General features: G+C 42.9%; 1 protein-coding gene across 1 annotated transcript in view; it reads left to right on the top strand.

The window, feature by feature from the left end:
* The window catches only part of sspo (SCO-spondin), a 112,301-nt gene extending 92,677 nt beyond the window's left edge, over positions 1-19,624 (top strand). Inside the window, exons 112-115 of the mRNA XM_087845737.1 lie at positions 1,084-1,144; positions 1,730-1,860; positions 13,755-13,905; positions 19,346-19,624. Of these exons, the coding sequence (XP_087701863.1) occupies positions 1,084-1,144; positions 1,730-1,860; positions 13,755-13,905; positions 19,346-19,368 (366 nt within the window). The 3' untranslated portion in view covers positions 19,369-19,624. The remainder of the gene's footprint in view (positions 1-1,083; positions 1,145-1,729; positions 1,861-13,754; positions 13,906-19,345) is intronic.
* Positions 19,625-22,369: the final 2,745 nt, after the last annotated feature.

Genomic DNA, 22,369 nt, shown 5'->3' with positions numbered 1-22,369 from the left:
GAGATGCAGAGTGGAGCTGAGCAGGGAACAGTCACATTGCAGTAGGAGACATGGAGTGTTGAGAGGGGGGTGATGAGAATCCAGGGGAGGCTGAGTGGCGTGGAAAGGCTGACCTGAGATCCGGGGCTTCAGATGGAGTGTGATGGCAGGAGGGCAGGCAGGTGAGGCACAGAGAGATTTTCAAAATGATTGCTTGGTATCCTGAGTCTGGAGGTGGAGCGTGAGCCAAGGTGAATACAGCAACTGCAGCACAAGAGAGTCTTGTTAACAAGATAAATCACAGCAAGAACTTGAAGTATAGGGCCTGTTACCAACATGTGTTGATGATGAGCTGGCAGTGAATGAACATCAACGTGTGGCTTAAATCCCTCTGGCTTGATTGCCTGCAATAGGCTCCAGGTGTGCAGGAGCTGGAGGAGTTGGCCCTGCCCAGGGGCGGATCCCAGGTAGGTTCAGGAGCCTTATGGAAATTCCAGCCACCCACCGCAGACCATGACAATGGAGTGGACAACTTATTAGGAACAACAGGGTATCACACTGGGTGATTGTTTGGCCCACACATATTTGCATGCATGCTCCGGGATGGTGTGCTGGGGGGTCTCCTCCCAGATTGGCACCAGACCATCACTGACGCACCACCGAACCGGTAGGTAGGTCTGGTGAAGGTCGAGAACCTTCACCAGACCCTTTCAGGACTGTTACATGTGCTCTGGGTGAAGCTACTCTCATGTTTGCAGGAGTTACATTACCTCAGACTCAGACTTTGAATTAGTTGTTTCTCACATAATTCAAATAAGCTGGGCCTGCCCTTAACTTAACCTTAAACGGTTATTAGACAGCTATTATGAAAGCATTATGAATTTGAAGATACCAGAAGATGTAAATTAAGAGTCACCCTTCACTTTCATACGGGGTTGATGCTCGGTTAGCTTGTGCTAATGTTTTTGTGGATATGCACATGCATATGTGTACTCGCACTTTTGATGAAATGCCTGCTCTAATTTGTCAATGAAACACTCTTAGACATGACAAATATAAGCCGTCCATAAATGTTGCATGATTCTGTTTGCATGATTCTCTCAGGGGGAGGTGAAGGTGGAAGAACCAGGCAGCTGCTGCCCCGTGTGTAGAAAGCAGTTTCCAGGTTGGTACTGCATACACATGGCACAAAAACGCATCCCAAAAGCCATCAGTCAACATTCTTGGGCCTTACTCCCAAACTTCTGACCATCAGATTCATAATATTAGTCATTTAAAACTATCAGCGGATCCACAGAGTAACGCTTTCCCACGTATGATAATGCAAAACAAAAGGAGCAATTAAAACGCTGCTTTTTGCAAAACAATCTATTCCTGAGCAAGTCACTGTGGGTCATTCGTTCCGATATCATGGCTTCCAGACCACTTAAATGGATTTGAATGTTCTTCAGTTCAGTTTAGAGGAGGCTACAAGGGAAGTGCCTCAGCCCCCAATTAGTGGGAGATTACATTACTTAACCTACACTGGGGCTTTAATCTCTGTCCCAGTGGAGGAAATTTCACGGCAATGTCACCCTGCCTTCTGCAATGAGCTTTCTGCTCTGTCTCCTCCTTTTTGTCATTTTTTGCAGTTATTTCATGCAAATGCAAAGACAATATTGTCTATAAAGTAGTGCTTTTCCTTTATTATATGCTCCTCTCCTTTGCTCTGTCCTAAGTGTATCTCTTTTCCTCTCTGCGTTTGCACAAGGTGAGCCTGTGCAAGAGTGTCATCGCTATGTGCAGGTCCGTAACATCACCAAGGGAGACTGTCGACTTGACAATGTGGAGGTCAGCTTCTGCAGGGGACGCTGCCTGTCCAGGACTGATGTCATCCTGGAGGTACAGCCACAAACATGCACGCACAGACGGGATGTTGCTCTCTGAACACCTGCAGACAATTTTGACAAGTAGTAACTGGTAGCATACTAAGACAAAAGAGGCTGAAAGGCAGTAGTGGTTTTAGATACGGGTGACACGGGCGGTTGCCCGGGGCGGCATCGTGGTGGGGGCGGCATCGTGGTGGGGGCGGCATCGCGGCTCGTTCTCATGCTGCCCCGACATCATGCCAGCGCATATAGGGAATGGCATTGGTTTTCTATCGCCCATTTGCTGGGAGTAAGGGCGCCCTCCGTTTGCTAGGTGCGCCTGCTGCTTGCGGCACAGGGAGGAAAGGGCGGGACGGCGGGGGATGCTCTGGCTGGCTGGAGCAGCAAAAATTACCAACTCGCAAAATAAAACAAATTACAAACAAACAAACAAACACGAAAACACCAGACATTATGATACAGACTTATCATTTGCACCGATGTTTTTTCAAAATTCTATAGATAGAATATATAGAGATAGATATATATAGAGAAAAGTGAGCGCGAGAGCCCTCGGTGCGCCTGCTAGCTGCTGAAGTCAGGGTAAACTTTATTGTCATCTCCGCTACAGACAGTCCAGTATATAGAGAGACGAGACGACGAGGCTCCAGTTACAACAGTGCAAGTAAACAAACAATATATATAAGAAGAGTAAGAAAATAAATATACACTTTAGGACCAGGGGTAAAGGGATCAATAACAATTTAAAATGTATATTTTATGTCTGTGAAGGTTCTCAGTCATCCAGGTCATCGTAGTCAAAGGAGCTTGCAAAGAAAAGCGTCTGGACTTCTTTGAAACTTGAAGACGTTTCACCTCTCATCCGAGAGGCTTCTTCAGTTCTAAGGTCAAATGGTGGGGAGTCCCAGATATAAACCTGGTGGGAGTGTCCCCCCACAGAGGGACAAAAGAACCCCCTGATGTTCCTCTAATCGCCTGAGCCAAGGTGTGGAACTGGGTGTGGGTCCCAATCAGCCAGAGTTTCGGGTGAGTTCATTGTGAAACCTGGCCCCACCTTATCATGCGAATTCCTGAGGTCAGATGGCCCAGGGTGTGAGTGGGCCTTAAGGCGTCTGGGAAGGGATCTCAAAACTGGATTATAGATGGCAGAGAGTTGGTGTCGTAAACCACCGCCTCTGTTCAAAGATGGTCGCTCACAGTGGGCCATCTGACCTCAGGAATTCGCATGATAAGGTGGGGCCAGGTTTCACAATGAACTCACCCGAAACTCTGGCTGATTGGGACCCACACCCAGTTCCACACCTTGGCTCAGGCGATTAGAAGAACATCAGGGGGTCCTTTTGTCCCTCTGTGGGGGGACACTCCCACCAGGTTTATATCTGGGACTCCCCACCATTTGACCTTAGAACTGAAGAAGCCTCTCGGATGAGAGGTGAAACGTCTTCAAGTAACTTAAAGAAGTCCAGACGCTTTTCTTTGCAAGCTCCTTTGACTACAATGACCTGGATGACTGAGAACCTTCACAGACATATTGCCGTACATTTTGGGAGGAACACCCTTCAACTGGTGCGGGAGTATGAAAGGGAATCAAGGAAACTAGCGGATTATAGGAACCACCTCCGTTTCAACCTAAGATGCAGACAAACCAGAGTTGTTCCTAAGAGCCTGCGCCTTGGATCCACTGTCAGGGGATACAGAGCAGACTTGATTCTACAGAGAGCGCAAAATCACCTTTTAAGTGAAAGGATAAGACAGGTCCATTTCACTATAGATGCCCTCCAGATCAAGATCAGCCAGACTCTGCAGGAACTGGAAACCCTTCTACCCTCTCCAATCTTAGAAGAGGTTTACAAGTTTGTGGACAAGGCTCAGCGGGCCCAACACTCGAAAGGAAAAGAAAGACAACGCAGGAAATTTCACACCTTGCTTTCAAAAACACACACTCCTCATTCTGAATCTGAACCTACACAACCCATAGAAGAAAACACACCTGAAGACAGTCAGGAGAAATGGGTTAAGAACTTTTCAGACAGGAATCTCACTGAACCTGAAAAGAGAGTATTAGCCAAAGGTCTCAATTTTGCCATTTCTCCACAACAGTTGCCCATAGTGGACCTCATCACAGCCACAGAATCTGCCATACGGATTAATAAATTATCACAGACAGAAGCAGAGCAAATCAGGATGAAAGTCTCAGCCACCCTCTCCAGTGCCAAAGTCCCTCCGTCCAACCTCACAATACAGGAAAAGAAGGCCGTCGCTTCCCTGAGCAAAGACCACAACATCACTGTTTTACCAGCGGATAAGAGAAGATGCACCGTGGTCCTAAACACTACAGATTACCATACAAAGATCACTACTCTCCTCAGTGACAACAATACCTACGAAGCCTTAAAGCGGGACCCCACAAGCAGCTACAAAAAGAAAGTTATAGCTTGCCTTCAAGACTTGGAAAAGGACAAAATCATTGACCGCCTTACTTATCACCGCCTTTACCCAGGGGATGCCATACCCTGTATTTACGGACTTCCAAAAATGCACAAGGAAGCTGTCCCACTCAGACCCATAGTCAGTAGCATAAACTCAGCCACTTATAACATTGCAAAACACCTGGCTACCATCCTTGCTCCTCTCGTGGGGAACACCCCACACCACATCAAGAACTCCACCGACTTCACTGACAAGGTCCAGAAACTTACCCTGGATCCAGATGAAACCATGGTGTCCTTTGATGTAGTCTCTCTCTTCACTTGCATACCCACCACAGAGGCAGTGGAGACTGTCAGAAAACGACTACAAGAAGACAGCTCCTTGGAGGACAGGACCAACTTCACACCCGATCAGATTTGCACACTGTTAGACCTCTGCCTCACCACTACATATTTCAAATACAACGAAGGCTATTACAGACAAAAACATGGCTGTGCCATGGGCTCCCCCGTGTCACCTATTGTAGCCAACCTTTACATGGAGGAAGTGGAAAGGAAGGCTCTTGGCTCCTTCAAAGGAAGAGTACCCAGCCACTGGTACAGATATGTAGACGACACCTGGGTCAAAATCAAGACACAAGAAGTGGAATCCTTCACTGCGCACATCAACGCTGTGGATAAAAACATCAAGTTCACCAGGGAAGACACAAAGGACGACTGTTTGCCTTTCCTGGACTGCGCTGTGCACATTGAAGAGAATGGAAACCTCAACATCGAAGTTTACCGGAAGCCCACACACACAGACCAGTACCTCCTGTTTGACTCCCATCACCCTCTGGAACACAAACTTGGAGTAATTAGGACCCTACACCACCGGGCAGAACATGTTCCCTCTAAGCCTGAAGGGAAAAAGAAGGAACACACACATGTAAAGGAAGCACTCAAAACGTGCGGCTATCCTAAATGGGCGTTCTTAAAGTCAGCAAAGAGGCACAGAAAAGAAGATCAGACACCAGCGAGGGAGGATAAGAAGGACAGACGCAACAACATTGTCATCCCCTATGTAGCCGGTGTATCAGAGAAACTCAGGAGGGTTTTCTCCAAGCATGACATCCCGGTGTACTTCAGACCCAGCAACACACTCAGACAAAAACTGGTTCACCCGAAAGACAAAACGCCAAAACACAGACTTAACAATGTGGTGTATGCTGTACAGTGCAGCGAGGAATACCCAGACCTCTACATTGGAGAGACCAAACAGCCACTTCACAAGCGCATGGCACAACACAGAAGAGCGACCTCCACAGGACAAGATTCAGCTGTCCATCTGCATCTTAAGGATAAAGGACACTCTTTCGAGGATGCCAATGTTCACATTTTGGACAGAGAGGACAGATGGTTTGAAAGAGGAGTGAAAGAAGCCATCTATGTCCACTGTGAGCGACCATCTTTGAACAGAGGCGGTGGTTTACGACACCAACTCTCTGCCATCTATAATCCAGTTTTGAGATCCCTTCCCAGACGCCTTAAGGCCCACTCACACCCTGGGCCATCTGACCTCAGGAATTCGCATGATAAGGTGGGGCCAGGTTTCACAATGAACTCACCCGAAACTCTGGCTGATTGGGACCCACACCCAGTTCCACACCTTGGCTCAGGCGATTAGAGGAACATCAGGGGGTCCTTTTGTCCCTCTGTGGGGGGACACTCCCACCAGGTTTATATCTGGGACTCCCCACCATTTGACCTTAGAACTGAAGAAGCCTCTCGGATGAGAGGTGAAACGTCTTCAAGTAACTTAAAGAAGTCCAGACGCTTTTCTTTGCAAGCTCCTTTGATGTATATTTTATATTTTGTTGATCTAAAGTCTCACACACAACCCGTTTTTAAACTTCTTTTCTCATTTTTTAAATGAGAAAAGAAGAGGAGGAGTGTAGCGACTTCCACAGTCGCTAGAGGCCGGGGACTGAGCCTGTCTATTTGCCTCTCAACTTTACGCAATAATGCGAGAGGTGGAATTGCTTGCTTGTTTATTAAAGTGCTTGAAAAGTTTACAGAGCAATGTGATCGGCTCGCGATTCAAACTCTTAAAACATCACAGGCTCTAATGCAACAAGGGGAAACTCGTTGTGCTGCGGTCAACAAAAACTAAGGCTACCCAGCCCTCCTCTCTGTCAAAATCAAACCAGTGAAAGACAGACTGACAACGCCCTCTTAATGTCGCCGCTAGCACCCACGTGACTCCCGTTACACATCACCATAGCAACCAAACAAATGAAAACCGAGTGATCATTAAAATTCAATACATTTAATTATGACTCCTACAAGGAGAAACGAGCAAAAGATACAGGTAAGCAGATGTGTCATTGGATAATGGCAGGTCATGTATCCTAAAACATTAAGAATCAGGATACTTTCTTAATCCCTAAGGAAATTATTTGGGTTACAGTTCCTCCAAGAAGAAAGGGTAAAAATAGTAACAGTAACAGACTAAACTCCAAACAATATATACAATAATATAATATTAATTAGTCAGTGTCAATTGTTGATTTGTCCTGTTCTCATTGTATGACGAATTATGATGTCTGTTTAGTAGCCGTTTGCATACAACGTTTGCATACAATGTATACTTCGTCTCTCTCTTCGTGTGTGAGGAGGGGGGGGGGGGCGCCAGAGTGGGTGTTCGCCCAGGGCGCCAAACAGGCTAGGACCGCTACTGCTGAAAGGGACTAACACTCAAAAGGCTGTTTGTTGATTTATTTTGCAAATTGTGAAACATGGGATGTGCTCTCATTCATGTTGAGTCATTATCATCAGTTCATCAAAGATGCCATTTTAAACCATTCTAAGTGGATGGAGTTTTCAGCCGGGCAGAGGTGACACCCAAACTTCACAGTGTGTTTAGTGTTTAGTCCTGGTGTCTCTCTCACTCTCCTCCAGACTTCCAAACTCTTTTTTCCCCTTCCTGGTACGATATCTTCGTCTTCTTGTGACTTCTTTATATCTCACACACAAATCTCACTGTTTTTCTGACACTGCTAGACTCCAAAGACTCAGACATGGAGTTTCTAACACATTCAGCCCAATTGCCACCCGATTTGATTTCAGCAGGTTTTGTTTCACTGACCCCTGAAACACCCGAAACACCTGAAACACCTGAAACACCTGAAACGCCTGAAACACCTGAAACAGCTGAAACGCCTGAAACAGCTGAAACGCCTGAAACCCCTGAAACAGCTGAAACGCCTGAAACCCCTGAAACAGCTGAAACGCCTGAAACAGCTGAAACGCCTGAAACACCTGAAACAGCTGAAACACCTGAAACCCCTGAAACAGCTGAAACGCCTGAAACAGCTGAAACAGCTGAAACGCCTGAAACCCCTGAAACAGCTGAAACGCCTGAAACAGCTGAAACGCCTGAAACACCTGAAACAGCTGAAACACCTGAAACCCCTGAAACAGCTGAAACGCCTGAAACAGCTGAAACGCCTGAAACAGCTGAAACGCCTGAAACAGCTGAAACAGCTGAAACGCCTGAAACAGCTGAAACGCCTGAAACAGCTGAAACGCCTGAAACGCCTGAAACACCTGAAACAGCTGAAACGCCTGAAACGCCTGAAACACCTGAAACAGCTGAAACGCCTGAAACAGCTGAAACGCCTGAAACCCCTGAAACAGCTGAAACGCCTGAAACAGCTGAAACGCCTGAAACAGCTGAAACGCCTGAAACGCCTGAAACGCCTGAAACAGCTGAAACGCCTGAAACGCCTGAAACACCTGAAACAGCTGAAACGCCTGAAACAGCTGAAACGCCTGAAACCCCTGAAACAGCTGAAACGCCTGAAACAGCTGAAACGCCTGAAACAGCTGAAACGCCTGAAACACCTGAAACACCTGAAACACCTGAAACAGCTGAAACGCCTGAAACAGCTGAAACGCCTGAAACGCCTGAAACAGCTGAAACCCCTGAAACAGCTGAAACGCCTGAAACAGCTGAAACCCCTGAAACAGCTGAAACGCCTGAAACAGCTGAAACGCCTGAAACCCCTGAAACAGCTGAAACGCCTGAAACAGCTGAAACGCCTGAAACGCCTGAAACACCTGAAACAGCTGAAACACCTGAAACAGCTGAAACGCCTGAAACGCCTGAAACAGCTGAAACCCCTGAAACAGCTGAAACGCCTGAAACAGCTGAAACGCCTGAAACAGCTGAAACAGCTGAAACGCCTGAAACAGCTGAAACGCCTGAAACAGCTGAAACGCCTGAAACAGCTGAAACGCCTGAAACAGCTGAAACAGCTGAAACGCCTGAAACAGCTGAAACGCCTGAAACAGCTGAAACAGCTGAAACGCCTGAAACAGCTGAAACGCCTGAAACAGCTGAAACAGCTGAAACGCCTGAAACAGCTGAAACAGCTGAAACAGCTGAAACGCCTGAAACCCCTGAAACAGCTGAAACAGCTGAAACAGCTGAAACGCCTGAAACCCCTGAAACAGCTGAAACGCCTGAAACAGCTGAAACGCCTGAAACACCTGAAACAGCTGAAACACCTGAAACAGCTGAAACGCCTGAAACGCCTGAAACAGCTGAAACCCCTGAAACAGCTGAAACGCCTGAAACAGCTGAAACGCCTGAAACAGCTGAAACAGCTGAAACGCCTGAAACAGCTGAAACGCCTGAAACAGCTGAAACGCCTGAAACAGCTGAAACAGCTGAAACGCCTGAAACAGCTGAAACAGCTGAAACAGCTGAAACGCCTGAAACCCCTGAAACAGCTGAAACACCTGAAACAGCTGAAACGCCTGAAACAGCTGAAACAGCTGAAACAGCTGAAACGCCTGAAACCCCTGAAACAGCTGAAACGCCTGAAACAGCTGAAACGCCTGAAACAGCTGAAACGCCTGAAACACCTGAAACAGCTGAAACACCTGAAACACCTGAAACAGCTGAAACACCTGAAACACCTGAAACAGCTGAAACAGCTGAAACGCCTGAAACACCTGAAACGCCTGAAACAGCTGAAACGCCTGAAACACCTGAAACACCTGAAACACCTGAAACACCTGAAACAGCTGAAACGCCTGAAACAGCTGAAACGCCTGAAACGCCTGAAACAGCTGAAACGCCTGAAACAGCTGAAACGCCTGAAACCCCTGAAACAGCTGAAACAGCTGAAATGCCTGAAACAGCTGAAATGCCTGAAACAGGTGAAACAGCTGAAACACCTGAAACAGCTGAAACGCCTGAAACAGCTGAAACAGCTGAAACAGCTAAAACACCTGAAACACCTGAAACAGCCTCTGAACTTTACTTTCCTGACTGACAATATTTGTAGAGAGTGTTCTTATTCACCCTTCATGTGCAGGATAACTAGTTTGCATGGGGTCAGCTAGCATCCACAGATGACCCGTATGATGGATGTCTTAGGGCGTTTTCACACCTGTAGTTTGATTACTTTGCTCCAGATCGGTTTGTAAACTGTGCCTGTGGTTCGGTTTGTTTTCACACAGAGAACAATCCAAGTGAAATCCAAGCAAACCAAACCAGACTGGGAAAAAGTACAGACTTTCTGTACTTAAGTAGAAGTACAAATACTCAGCTAAAAGATGAAGTACTGTTTCAACTTCTTTACTCAAGTAAAATTAAAAAAGTACAGACTCTAAAATGTACTCAAAGTAAGAAAGTAAGAGTAGCTCTTTGGAGGACGTTTCTATTTTTGTGCAAAATAAAAAACATAAATCTGTTTTCTGTTGCTACATTGTAGAGGGCGACTTTTCCTCTAAACAGGAACATGTGCACAGTCAGGGGTCAAAGTGGATTCAGTAGGTGGGGGAAGATTTTCTTAGTGTACAGGCTGTGATCAGCTGACCTGCTGCTCTTTGTGCAAATTCATTTATAATTGTATTAATATGCAAATTGCATTGACTATTGATCAACAACTACTGATCAAAGACTGTTTATAAGGTTGGAGAAACCTGCAGTCAGCTGAGAGAATCAGCCTTTTGGGATACAGTAACAAAGTATTTGTACTTCATTACTTCCCATGTTTTCATCAACCAGGGGAATCACCCCCTGGACGCCATTACAAAGCATGAGGGTTTAAGGTTAATGGCTTTACTTTTAAGAGCAACCAGTTATTGCCATCTTTTATGTACAGTTTATGCATCTGCCCTTTAAGTCCCTTTAAATCCCAAAAACTATTAATAAAATCATGATTCAGGGTATCATATTACTGCTTTAGCAAATCATCTCATTTTCTATTTTGTTTTTTCTACTGATGCGAGAGAATTGTCTTTAATTATGGCATCCTGAGCTGAGCATTTGACATCTGTGCTTAAAGATAAACATACAGTCGATGACTTGAAGGCAGGCAAACAGAAATACAAGATATAAAATGTGAAGTATCAGAGGAGTAAATACAGTAGATGGGTGTGTTGAATTTTGTGCAGGGATAGAGGGATTCTATCTTTTCTTCTTCTTTGATTTTCATTCTTGGTTTTCTGTCTTTTTCTTCCGTGTAAGACAGCGAGCTTATCACCTCATCACCATGGTGACTTTGTTCTTCCTTGGCATCTATGCGTCTCCACTGTAAAAATAGAGTCAGTCATGCTGGGAGATCAGTAAAAATAAACATCAGCTCGGCCAAATGTGTCATTACCTCCCGTTACTGTGGCAACCGGGGATGGTAACCGATGACTAGGCAACCCTGTGAAGTCCCCGTCTCATTGATTAGCACGACTGGAAGAAGCAGGAATTCATTACAGTGATCAAGTTTCCCATCACCGGCTGACACACACACACACACACACACACTGTAGACTTTTCAAAGTGTGTGAGAAGTACTAATAACTATTCTTCAGAGGAACTTTTCTTACCTCCTTCCCCTTTTATGTATCCTGCGTTGCTACCTTCCTCTGTACTTTTCCACAGTCTCCTTCAGGCTTTGTCTGCATTAATTGGATGCATGAACACAGCTTCCAAAGGCGACCTTCTTTCGCTGAGTTACAAACGAGGCTCGATTATTCTCAAATTTCAGGATTTTTGCATGCATCTTTGTTGACTCTGTTATTTGTTATCAGTTGAGTTTGTCATGTAAGCCACGTTAAAAAGACGTAAAGAAGTAAAACATATCTTCCTTGCTCTTATTATTAGTAGTAGTAGTACAACCTGTATTTTTACATTTCATATTGCTTACAGTATTAAGCCATGTTATAACTACGCAGTTTCTGTGTATCACAGACATTTTAGCATCAGCTCTTTCTTCATTTAGGGCTGGGTATCGTCACTGATTTCTAGAATCGATTCTATTCCGATTCACAAGGTCCCGAATCGATTCGATCCACGATTCGATTTAATTCGATTTGAATCTGGGAAATTTTGACAGTCAGAAATATTATAAATCAGATCAGTACATTTACATATTTCTGTATCTATAAAAAGGAAGCTGACACTTGCCAGACTTTATCAAAGGTGTGAGCGTCACAGCAGAGGCCTTTGTGTCAAAGTAGCTGAAGATAAAACACAGAAAAACATGAAGGTGATTTTCCTGGCATCGGATTTCATAAAAATATTCTGCAGTACATCAAAAACGAAAGAAAACCATTAATCAACACATGAACATCACTTCTGAAGTTACAGCGGTTTTATTAGAGACACAGCTGAGCGTTTTGCATTTTGCATAATTTTAAAAAGTTTAAATTTGTTCAGTATTGAACGGCAGAAATTAGGTTTTCTTTTCGGAAGTAAGTAAAAGGAAAAAACAGCGGCTGACAGCCTGAAAACAACGGTAGACTTGTGCGTAACAAGCAAGCGAATAATGCAGAAAACAGACAGACAGGGAGAGAGAGAAAGAGAGAGGGAGAGCTGTGCATGAAATGTGATTTTAACGTGTTGGAAGCAAAACAGCAAAAGTCAGAGTGAATTCATGACGATGTTTATGTGAAGAGTAGTTTGGATCTTCTTTTGCTGCTGGTTCGGTCAGTATTGAGAGAGATCAAACTAACAGCTTTATGATCAGCGCAAAAAGGGCGTGAACACAAAGCGCGGACCCGCGGATCAGAATCAGCAGCTGTTGGCTTTCAGCCCCGACCGTCAGCTGAGAAAGGCGACATCTCACTGATTCTGATCCGTCAGCAGGTCCGGCTGTGTGTTTACATCTTTGTGCAGAATCCGTGTTCCTGCTCTCATTTACTGTTTTAGCTGTTTGGTGGTTGTTGAAATTTTGTGATCTTTCACCTGAGATTCTGGCATTTCGGGCAAAATAAATTTATATTAAAAAATCAATTCAGGATTTTAATGAATCGATTTTACGTTATCCAAGCCAGAATCGATTTTAATCGATAAATCGATTATAAAAACCCACCCCTATCTTCATTCTGACGAGGCGATAATGAACACAGTGTACTAAATGACAGGGAGAGAAAGCACGGATCCAACGAAGAAACATTGTGGAGCATGTAGCAGCTGAATGAGATCTTCCTTTGGAACTGTTGGAGAACTAAAAATCTGACTTGTAATCAGTATTAATGCTCTTTTTAAAGCCCTGTCAAAGTCTGTTCTTCACAGCATGTTTCAGGAAGGACGATAGATGTAGATGCTGAGGAGTCTGGGACAAAACCATCTGTAAAGACTTTGAACTCAACCCGTTCACAGTCAGACAGGCTGTCTGCAAAGCAAGGAAATTAAAGAACGCTGTTAGCCTCCTCAGCACGGTCGAGCACCACCGATCAGCCCAGCACAAACAGGGATGCAGGAGTTTACAAAATAAGAAGCTAAGCTTAGACCTGCCTCACAGTGTCAAATGTTCATGTTCACGAATGCACGTGGCAGAGATACGAGGAGAAAAGCTGTGCTGCCCATCTGCTGTTTGCTGAAGAGCACACAGATGAGGCAGAGGGCTCTGTCTGAATGATGCTCTGTGGAAATGTCTTAAAGGAAACCTTTGGTTTAGATGCATTACAGCACTGGAACCACATCAGTCACACACGGTCATGGTAGGGCCAAGATTTGGGCTTTTCATCGCCGTCACAGCAGCTCACCTTTATTGATGAGGACTGAATGACGGCAGCAAAGTCAGATGTTAGTGCGTCTGTCTGTGGGCTCACAGGAAGTGAAGCAGAAAGAGACTCGCCCTCAGCACACGGGTCATACGTTTAACTGGGTTTGCTTTTCTTTACTCTTATTTATGCAGAAATGCAGAAACATTTAAAGGCATTAGTTCATTTTTTGTCCTTAATATGCTGTAATTCTTACACTGTAATCTTCTGCATCTGCCCTTCCTTATCTGTCCCACTCTTTCCCCTCATTTAAACTTTCTTTTCTGATTGTTTCACTTTCTACCTCCTATTATTTCCCTGATCTCCTCATAAAACCGTCCCCTGCTCTGATTTCAGTTTGCCCTCATCGTATCCAAGTCACCCTCTTGGCTCTTATTTCACTTTCGGCCCCCTCTCTCTTCTTTTTACTCTCTCCACGTAGGAGCCGTATCTCCAGTCGGTGTGTGAGTGCTGCAGCTACCGCCTGGACCCGAACACCCCGGTGCGCTTCCTCAGCCTGCAGTGCGAGAGCGGAGAGAGCGAGCCGGTTGTCCTGCCAGTCATACACAGCTGCGAGTGCACTAGCTGCCAAGGTGAGGCATAATGGGGCTGATGGATTTGCATGTCCATTTCTCATGTCAGTGTGAGATTTAAATATATGCAAAACTGTTCATACAGGCACGAGTGCACACAGCCTCCACAAGTCAGAGTTTCATCCAATCATCCAGCTTATACACATCAGGACAGTCATGCAGTCATTTTTAAATGGCTCCTGTAAACATCACCAACCAGAAGTGTTGGTCAAGTTACTTGAAAAAAGTAATCAGTAACTAATTACTGATTACTTACCCCCAAAAGTAATCCCATTACTTTACTGATTACTTATTTTCAAAAGTAATTAATTACTTAGTTACTTAGTTACTTTTTAAAAACACGATTTACACCCTGAATAGGTGATAAAGTGATAGATCTTTCAGCCCAATTCTACTTTTTCTGCATAATCATCATACAAAATGTAATCAAATGGAAAAGTCTCTTTTTAAAACTTGTTTTATTAGTTTTAATCTTTTAACTTCATGCATCAAGCAAAAATTTAATTATCTGCAACATTCACTGACTGGAAGAAATTAGTTTAACATTTAAACCTATTTTCTGCACATTCCAGCACATAAAATAAAATATTTTTTTGTGTTTACACTCAGTCTTTCAAATAGATGCAAGTAAAACACAGCAGAAAATAAATAAAGTCAAAGACTAGCGGTCCTGTTGCTCTATTTTCACCTGTAAAGCAGGAGTGGGGTAGGCGGAGGTTTACCCTGGTGCAGGTGTGCAGCGGTCAGTGGAAGAATCCGCGAGTTTCTCTGTGAGTTTCCCATTACGTCGTAGCTACTCGGAGCTTGTTTGGAAGTTTAGGGTTTTTTTCGCTGTAAAAAGAAGTTTTCTTCCCACGCACAACGGACACTAATGTTTTTGTCACTTTTTATGGAATCAAACTCAAAGTAAGGTCAGTACTTCCACGCTTTAAACGCTGCACGCTCATACTCTCTCTGCACTCGATATATGATCCATTGTTGATCTGCACACAGCTGTTGTCACGAACGTCGCACTCGCTTACGTCACTGTCATGAGACATTCTCGCAAAAAATCACGGTTTTAGTAACGCAGTAACGCAGCGTTCCTACGGGAAAGTAACGGTAATCTAATTACCGTTTTTGCAATAGTAATCCCTTACTTTACTCGTTACTTGAAAAAAGTAATCGGATTACAGTAACGCGTTACTGCCCATCTCTGCCAACCAGTGGAAGCAATCAAGATTTAATAAATGACAGATTTTCAGCTTTATTTCAAGAGAGTTTTGAAAAATATTCCTTATATTTAAGATTTAAACAATATTTAATTTCCCTTATTGTTCATTCTTAAATGAAACTCTTTTACAGGCATGTAGTGCTTGAACTGTAAAGGCGATGGACTTTCTTCTTCACTGGATCCACTGTTAGTTGCTGTGTCTTTGTGGGTCTTTCTGCCCACTAAAGGCTGTTGTGGCCGTCCGAGAAAACGTCTTTACCTTCAGGAGCCGTTGCTTTGCTGTCTGTACTGCCAGGCTCTGTCCTACCAGTTTCGCAGCCTTTGATTCGCTGTGAGCAGAAAGTAAAGCTGTCGATACTTCAGATCTCCTCCTGCTACTTCTATCAACACCTAGTCATGAATAAACACCCTTGACCCACTTCCACTGGCTACGATAACACTCCACTGTGTTTGATAGACTCTTCTCTGCTACAAGTTCATATTCCTAAAAGAAACTTCCAGAACTTTCTTCGATGTTTTCTAGGAAAGTCTTATCCGATCTTTCTGTCTTCGGGCGTTATCAGCGTTTTGCGTCTGTACGTCATTCATCAAGTTGCGTCTTGACAGAACACTGTAGCAATGATGCATCTTCTTGGAAGTGATGGATATTATGAAGGTTTTTCAAGGAATTTGGGTGTTGCAGAGCTGACTGCTGCATTCCTGCTTTATAAAAATGTACCAAATGTTCCGATCTCTGTGATTAGACCTGGGTTGCTGCTTTCAGTGTAATGGTGAGCTCCCAGCACAGCCACCAAATGCAAATTCAATCCTGGAAGCAGCTGCTGACCTTTCATCGACTTAATTTGTCGTAATGTAATGAGGAAATAGGTTTAGGTTAGACCCATTGCTTATATGCAGCCACTCCACGAGAGTCACTAACAGGTCTCTCTGCCTAATTCGTCACAGAGTGAGGAGAGATCAGGCCTCACTTGGAACTGCTCGGCAGTTAATTGTGTAATTACTTTTGAGCCTTGGGAGCATGTATGAAGATGGCTGCAGCTCCTAAAAGGTTAAAGCAAGTTTTTCATATAAGCACATTTCTATTTATACAGCTCAAGATATCAACTTACAAAGGAGAACTAATGAAGACACAGCTTGAGGGCCAGTAGCTCTGTCTTCTTTAGCTTTCAGCCTTGTGTGAAGCACAGAACCTGATGGTTAGGAACCTGCAGAGGTGTTTGCAGGTGTTTGCCAGGACTTTGATGCCCAACACGAGCTCCTCACAGTGGAGCTTTTACAATCCTGTAGTTTGATTATCGATGTCTTAAGGATCAGTGTCTTCAACAAAAGTGACGTCCGTCTGTGGCTTCAGGTTATCAGCCGGGCTGCAGTTTCTCTGTGACGACCGTCTGTGTCCATTTGTCCTTTTGCCTCCTCTCAGCATCAGACTCTAATATTAAAGCAAGAAGAAGGCTCTAAAAGAACAGCTATCAATCGTCCATGTTTTTCCTCTCCAGCTTACGGGTGATCTCATGATTCAGTAGCTGAAGCATGCTTCAGCTCACTGAGCTTTGCAGGCCTTCATTCATTTATAGAAACTTCTCCTGTGGTCCCGCTACAGCATTTCAATTAGGTTGAGGTCTGGACTCTGACTGGGCCGGTGCAGCACCTCGATTCTGTCCTTTTTTAGCCGTTCTGTTGAACACTTGCAGCTGTGGACCTTTGTCTTGTTGTATGACCCAGTTTCAGTCACACTTCAGGTGTCAGGCTGATGGCTTCATGTTTGGTATACAGAGGTGTTGCTGCTAGAAACCCAGGACATGTGGCTGTAACTCCAAATCATCGCTACACTTGACAGCTGATTAGGGCTGTTTGTGCTGATATGCTGGTTTATGGTCAAACATCTCTGCTTTGGTGTTGTCTGCCCAAAGGACGTTGTTGTATTCCTTCATGTTTTTTTTTTTTTTAATATAATGTGGTGAATTTTAAAGTTGAGCATGCTAACTCTTGCCGGGATGAGCTCTTGTGTTTGCTGCAGTTCCTCTGAGCGTTGCACGCTGTGACCTTGGAGTGAATTTGCTGGGACGTCCACTTCTGGATAGTCTTTTCTTGCACCGCTTTCCACTGCTATGCTGACGATATGCAGATCTACTTTGAACTTGCTTTGTCCTTGCACTGTTTCCAAGAGTGCATGCGCGAGGTCAAAGAATGGCTCCTAGCAAACTCTCTTATCCTAAATGATAAGAAAACTGAAATTGTGGTATTTGGCAGCAACGTTCCTCGTGGCCAACTTCGCGATGCCTTTGGTTCCCTTACCAGCTCCCTTTCTGACACTGTTAGCAATCTGGGCGTGTTGCTTGACAGCTCATTCAAACTCGATAAACAAGTGTCTGCTGTGGTTAGATCTAGTTTCTACCAACTGCGTCTCATCTCTAAGGCTAGGCAGTATGTTCCGCATAAGGACCTGGAAAAGCTCATCCACGCCTTTGTGACCTCAAGGCTGGATTACTGCAACTCACCTTATTTTGGTCTTCATTCTGCCCTCCTTCATAGACTGCAGACAGTCCAAAATGCTGCAGCACGCATTCTGACCAGAACTGGGAAGTTTGCCTGTATCACTCCTGTTCTAGCTGACCTGCATTGGCTACCCATAAAATACCGCATCCAATTTAAAATACTGCTGCTTACGTTTAAAATCACCAACAACACAGCACCGAGCTACCTTAAGGAACTCCTTAAATCGTATGTTCCTGCCAGAGCATTAAGATCTACTCAGTTACTTTTGGTGCAGCCTAGATCTCGGCTGAAGTCTAGAGGTGACCGGGCGTTTGGCTGCACCAGAGTTGTGGAATAACCTTCCGATTGTGATCCGGGCGTCTGATTCCATCCAATCTTTTAAATCACGGTTAAAAACCTATTTGTTTAATCTCGCCTTTCCTGCTTGTTAATGCTCGCACCTGACTTTTAGACTTACTCTATTTTTTCTTATACATATTTTTTTATGGCTTGTGCTTTTATTATGTTTTTATTTTGATATGCATTTTATATTGCCCCTGTGTGTTAGTGGCATTGACCTGTGAGGATATTTGATACTTTGCTAAGGCCTCATAATACTCGTGTTACTTCTCTGTCTCTTATGTTAAGCACTTTGGTATACCGCTGGTTTTTAAATGTGCTCTATAAATAAAGATTGTTGTGTTGTTGTTTCACACTGTAGAATAACCGACTTCAAATTGTTTGGAAATGGGCTTGAACCCCTCACAGATTGATGGGCAGCAACAGTTGTTGATGTTTGCATTCGATTCCTTGGCTGCTTCTAACCCTCTTGAAGGCTTTAGAGAGGGCGGACTTTGTTTTTTGGCTCAGCTTTTGGTAAATAAATAATGAAACGGTGCAATGTGTTGCGCTTGGTAGTTCATCTGAGAGAGTGTTTATACTTGTGTGTTAAATCTGTGGCGTAGAAAAATGTGTTTGTCTGTGGAAAAAACACAAAACAAACAATTATTTACATAAAAACACTTACTAGATGGGTCTACTGTTATTTCTCTCACTGTGTGTCTGCACATTATACATTTTAAGCCATCAGCTGTTGGAACAAAGTGAAAGTGCTGCTCTAACCTTCTGTTTGCAGCAAGCAGCCAATCAGAAAGCAAAAGTCCAAGAATGAAAGTACAGGGCTGGAAATGGGAAGAACATCGAATTCAAAGTCTCGCTCTTCCTCTCACAGTTGTTTTTATCACCACCAGGCTGAACCACAAGCGTGTGCTCACTGACACGAGCATTCCTGCAGATTTACACGCACTTTGCAAAACATATGCTCGCTTTTGCCCGTCATAAATGATTTAATGAAGGGTCCCACCTCTGAAGCAATTAGGCTGTAATCCATTCATCAGCATGGCTGGTTGCCTTAGTTAATTGGATGGAGCCACATACGACGTAGAACCCCACCCCCAGTGCTGCTCCTCCATGGACATCACATCTGATGGATTTGGCCGTTGGTGCGATCGATCTTTGATAACACACATGAATCCATATAACATAATTTCTAACATCTGCATCTACATTGTATCTGTTTTAATAGAGTTCAGTTTCATCAGGCTTGTTTCAGAATTGAGCTCGAATGCTTTGCACACACTGGGTCTCCATCTGTCATCCTGTACAGGAAGCAGTTTTCTGTTCGCTGAACGCGTTCAGTTCTTTGACGAAGTAGCGGTGAAGACACCAGCTCACTGTTTCCTTTCTCCGCAGGAGGCGATCTGTCCCGACGCTGAGCGAGTCTGTCAGACGCGTCTGCGAATGCACTGCAGAGAGAACAGCGTGAAGTCCGAAGCACGAAGGAGCACCTCGCTAAAAGCCAGCTGGGTGATAGATGGAGGATTTTGGGTGGACGGATGGACGAGTGGAAAAAGTCCCTGCTGATAAACACAGTGCTCTGTAGTGCTCAGTCATCAAATGACTGAATCTTACTGCTGATCGTATATTTCTTACATATTCTGCAGCCTGTACATTCTACTGTGTATTTATAGATTAAAGATCCTATGATACAAGTTCTACTGCATTAAAATGTGTATGTTTGTGTATGTGTACGTAGCAGCTGACTGAACTTAACAGCTACTAGTCTGGGTTATATTTCCATGTTTACAGTGCAGTGCTGACGGGCTGCTCAATAAATGGACAGCACGGTCACCTGTCTGTCCTTTCCTGTTTTAAGCAGCGTTGCAGCAGCACCACATTAATAAAAGTGCCATTAAAAGTTTATAAGATAAAAGATTATAAGATTGATTTATGATCAGTTTCAGGGCTGAGATCACTGACAGATGTTCTTCATACATTCAAATTATACTTAATGTGCTTTTTAATAATAATAATAACAACAATAATAATAACAACAACAATAATAATAACAACAACAACAATAATAACAACAGCAACAACAATAATAATAATAACAATAATAACAATAACAACAACAACAACAACAATAATAATAATAATAATAATAATAATAACAACAACAATAATAATAATAACAATAACAACAATAATAACAATAATAATAATAACAACAATAATAATAATAATAATAACAATAACAACAATAATAACAATAATAACAATAATAATAATAATAACAATAATAATAATAACAATAATAATAATAATAATAACAATAATAACAACAACAATAACAACAACAATAATAATAATAATAATAATAACAACAATAATAATAATAATAACAATAACAACAATAATAACAATAATAATAATGACAACAATAATAATAATAATAATAACAATAACAACAATAATAACAATAATAACAATAATAACAATAATAACAATAATGATAACAACAACAATAATAATAACAATAATAATAACAACAATAATAATAACAATAATAATAATAATAATAATAACAATAATAATAATAATAATAATAATAATGATAACAACAACAACAATAATAACAATAATAATAATAATAATAATAACAATAATAATAATAATAATAATAATAACAATAATGATAACAATAATAATGATAACAACAACAATAATAATAACAACAATAATAATAATAATAATAATAATAACAGATTAATACACTGAGAGTAATCACAATATTCTAATCCAGAGAATTAAGCAGCTTTACTTGCACACTTCAGTAAACTTAACATCTAAAGGATGTCAGTACAGATAAGTATCTGCAAAGCTCGTGTATGAAGCAAATGAGATGCGTACACCACAAACACGCTGCTATTCTTTTCCCTTTTCCTTCGGTTTGCATCACAGAGCGTTGCTGTCCTGACAGCCTGCTGGCTGTAACACAAACCTTCTTTAGCGTTCAAGTCATTTTTAAAATCATGTGCTCATCTTCCCACAGATGAGCTCGTCTCCTGTGTCACCGGGTCTTTTATGGGGAATGCAAAGACAGTAAAATTATACATGATTTAAATCATCCATCTCTGCGTTTCTCTTGGTTACTTCAGCAAAACCTGCTGCTGCCTGCAGCTTCTCTTCCGTTAACACAACTGGCAGTGTGACAAACAGCGTTTCTGCTGACAGTTTCATTTACTGCGCAGCTGTAAGGAGGTGTAGCTTTTAATGGATGTGTCAAAGTGACGCCCGGAGTTTGTTCTCTTTATTTATTTCAGTCGTTTATCCTATAATGTGAGGTGCGCACACATTAGGAATTCATCAATGAACTTTAGGTACATATTGATTTTCCGCTCTCATCATCCCCTTCTTGCCTCCTCGGTCCCCTCCTTTCTTCCTCTCCTCGTCCTCGTCCTCCCTCTCTCTTTTCTTGACTAAATAAGGGAGTTTTGAGGGGAAGGCTGACCAGCACGCCTCCTCTGGCTTTCAGCTGCTTCAGTAAATACTGCTGGAAGTAATAAGAGCAGAAACCGATGCATTTTTAATTCATGCCAAAGAGTCACGTTTTGATCGATCGTCCAGCTGCAGGGCTGCAATTTATCACGTGTGACTAATCATTAAAAATATGAAAATATGATGCTGAGGGGGGAAAAAAAGGGGGGGGGGGCGCCTTTATGGAGCTGTGCAGGACATTTTTGTAAATGCTTCAGAGCAGCAGAGGGGCTTCAGGCCTTTGCTTGGCACTGCTGAAAAGGACGTTTTCCTCAGAGCCCATCGCAGGTGACCCGGCTGCAGTCCAGCTCCTGGACTTCGAGGGATTCAGGAAAAGGCTTTGTCTACTGATGCCTTCAATGCCAGTCGGAAAATTAATACCTCACAGCTAAATTGAAATGATGCTTCAAACAAGGTCATCGTAATTTTTAAATCCTCGATAAAGTATTTATTTCCTAAAAAAAAACAGAAACATCTTGTCACCTCGTTAGTGTCCCCAACAGATCACAGACTACAAACCACACGCTGCTGCATTTTAATACAAAATGACGAGAATTTCATCTGATCTCGTCTTTGGGACATAATCAGCATTTCTGTTTCATTTCCCCCCACAATGACAATATATATACTATCAACCGTTTATCACAAGAAAACAAGCTTGTCAATTAAATAATTAACTTGTGACAACATAATAATAACAATGATAATCATCATCATCATCATTTTGTGTAATTACATTGTACTGTTGTGTAACATGACAGGATGTGGTTTCATTTCCGACATACAATTTTGTCTTTAAATGTCTAAATTAATGACACGTTACGAGTTCTTAATGTTTGGAGAACATTCATATATTTAAAAATATTACATATAACGCTAAAATAGAACGGAAGAGCA

Source organism: Neolamprologus brichardi, chromosome 9 (assembly GCF_056152115.1).
Source record: "Neolamprologus brichardi isolate AB-2024 chromosome 9, ASM5615211v1, whole genome shotgun sequence".
NCBI classification, from domain to species: Eukaryota; Metazoa; Chordata; class Actinopteri; order Cichliformes; family Cichlidae; genus Neolamprologus; species Neolamprologus brichardi.
Note: the sequence above shows the minus strand (reverse complement) of the source record. Positions and strands in the feature narration are given on the sequence as shown.